At 41.9% G+C, this 1539-nt stretch overlaps 1 protein-coding gene across 1 annotated transcript; it reads left to right on the top strand.

Moving 5' to 3' along the window:
• The first annotated feature begins 287 nt into the window (after window positions 1-287).
• Window positions 288-1311, top strand: LOC110795285 (protein FAR-RED IMPAIRED RESPONSE 1-like). Its single transcript, XM_056839310.1, has 3 exons — window positions 288-709; window positions 791-896; window positions 1015-1311. The coding sequence occupies exons 1-3, from the start codon at window positions 288-290 to the stop codon at window positions 1309-1311; spliced, it is 825 nt and encodes a 274-aa protein (XP_056695288.1).
• The last annotated feature ends 228 nt before the right edge of the window (window positions 1312-1539 follow it).

The raw sequence follows: 1539 nt of genomic DNA, 5'->3' as shown, positions 1-1539 counted from the left end.
ATGTATGTATCCTAAATTATGCTAATTGACCATGTGGCAATTAATTTGGATTCCTGACTTTACGGTTTTTCCGCATGAAATATATGTGTTATATTTGTCATAACCTAACACCTGGCACCTGATCAGTGCAACTGATAAGTGTACCTGATCAGTGTACCTGATCAGTGCACCTGATCAGTGCACCTGATCTTTGCACCTGATCTGTGCACCTGATCAGGTGCAACTGATCAGTTCACCTGAGTTGTTGTTGAAATTCATGTTTTCCGGGGTTGTATGCGGAAAGGAACATGTGGGTCCCTGCTTATGTGAAGCATTTATTTTGGGCTGGCATGAAGACGACCCAACGAGTTGAAAGTATAAACAGCTTTTTTGACTGCTATGTACACAAGCATACTCATTTGCATGAGTTTGTTGAGGCTTACTGTGAAGCAATGGAGTCAAGGGAAAATGAAGAAAGTATGGCAGATACCGGTACTGCGAGAAATTTGAGGCAAATTATCACCTGTTTCCCAGCCGAGGAACGTTTCCAGAAAATATACACGGACGCCAAGTTTCATGAGGTCCAAATAGAGTGTAGTAGGGTACTGTATGTGCGGTGTTTGAATAAGAAAATGTTGGATGAGTCTGTTGAAGAGTACGAGCTTGAAGATAGGGTTTGGATAAAACCTAAACACGCAAGGAAGGAGATTGTTACGAAGCATAAGACGAAGTTTGTTGCAACGTATAATTACGTTACCAAGGAAACATCTTGTGATTGTAAGCACTTTGAATGTCACGGTATAATGTGTAGGCATATGATATTGGTTTATGACTTGAATAACCAGATTGAAGTTCCTGGCAAGTACATACTTCGTCTTTGGCGGAAAGATGTTGAAAGGAAGCATACGAAGGACAAGGTGATGTACCACGGCCCATTGAAGACAGAAGTTGTGTGTAGGTAAAAATTCTTATTTTATTAGACTGATTTACCTCATAAATGTGTAAATGTTGTCAATGTGTATATTTTGTTTACAGATAATGTTTAATATTGACAGGTACGATAAGCTAACGGTGTTGTTTGAGCCTTTACTTTCAAAGGCAGCTAGCTACAAAGAGTCAATGGATGTTGTTGTTGAAATGTATGACTTGTTGGCAATTCGTTTGGATGAGAAGATTGCAATGCTTGACAGGCAAAGGCAAAATGAGGATGTTGGAGTTGGTACCCCGTCATCCGTGTGTTTGGAGAAAGGTGGTACGGAATTGACCCCCTCGTCCGCTGGCCAGTTACAACCTATTGGGGTACGACGTACGATGGTGTTTGATCCCCCATAAACAAACAAACATGAAGGAAGTACGTTGTGCTGATGGTGGTGGGGGGGGGGGGGGGGTGGTGTATCAGGCAGCTTAGATGCAAATGTTGGGGGTTTATCTGGCAGCTTTTCTCGGGGTTTATCAGGAAGCTAAAATGATAGAGTAAATGCAATGGATGCCATTGCAGCTGGTTTAACAGGTAGCTTTGATCATGTTGATGATGATGTTGATGGCAGTCCTAGCCTCGAT

The sequence above is a fragment of the Spinacia oleracea genome, chromosome 3, assembly GCF_020520425.1.
Source record: "Spinacia oleracea cultivar Varoflay chromosome 3, BTI_SOV_V1, whole genome shotgun sequence".
In the NCBI taxonomy this organism is placed as follows: Eukaryota; Viridiplantae; Streptophyta; class Magnoliopsida; order Caryophyllales; family Amaranthaceae; genus Spinacia; species Spinacia oleracea.
This window is presented reverse-complemented; position numbering and strand designations above follow the sequence as displayed.

Coding starts and splice junctions, on each gene's coding strand:
- LOC110795285 (XM_056839310.1), top strand. CDS start 288: ATGTGGGTCCCTGCTTATGTGAAGCATTTATTTTGGGCTGGCATGAAG. Junction 710..790: donor GTTACGAAGCATAAGACGAA/GTTTGTTGCAAC, acceptor TATAATGTGTAG/GCATATGATATTGGTTTATG. Junction 897..1,014: donor GGAAGCATACGAAGGACAAG/GTGATGTACCAC, acceptor TTTTGTTTACAG/ATAATGTTTAATATTGACAG.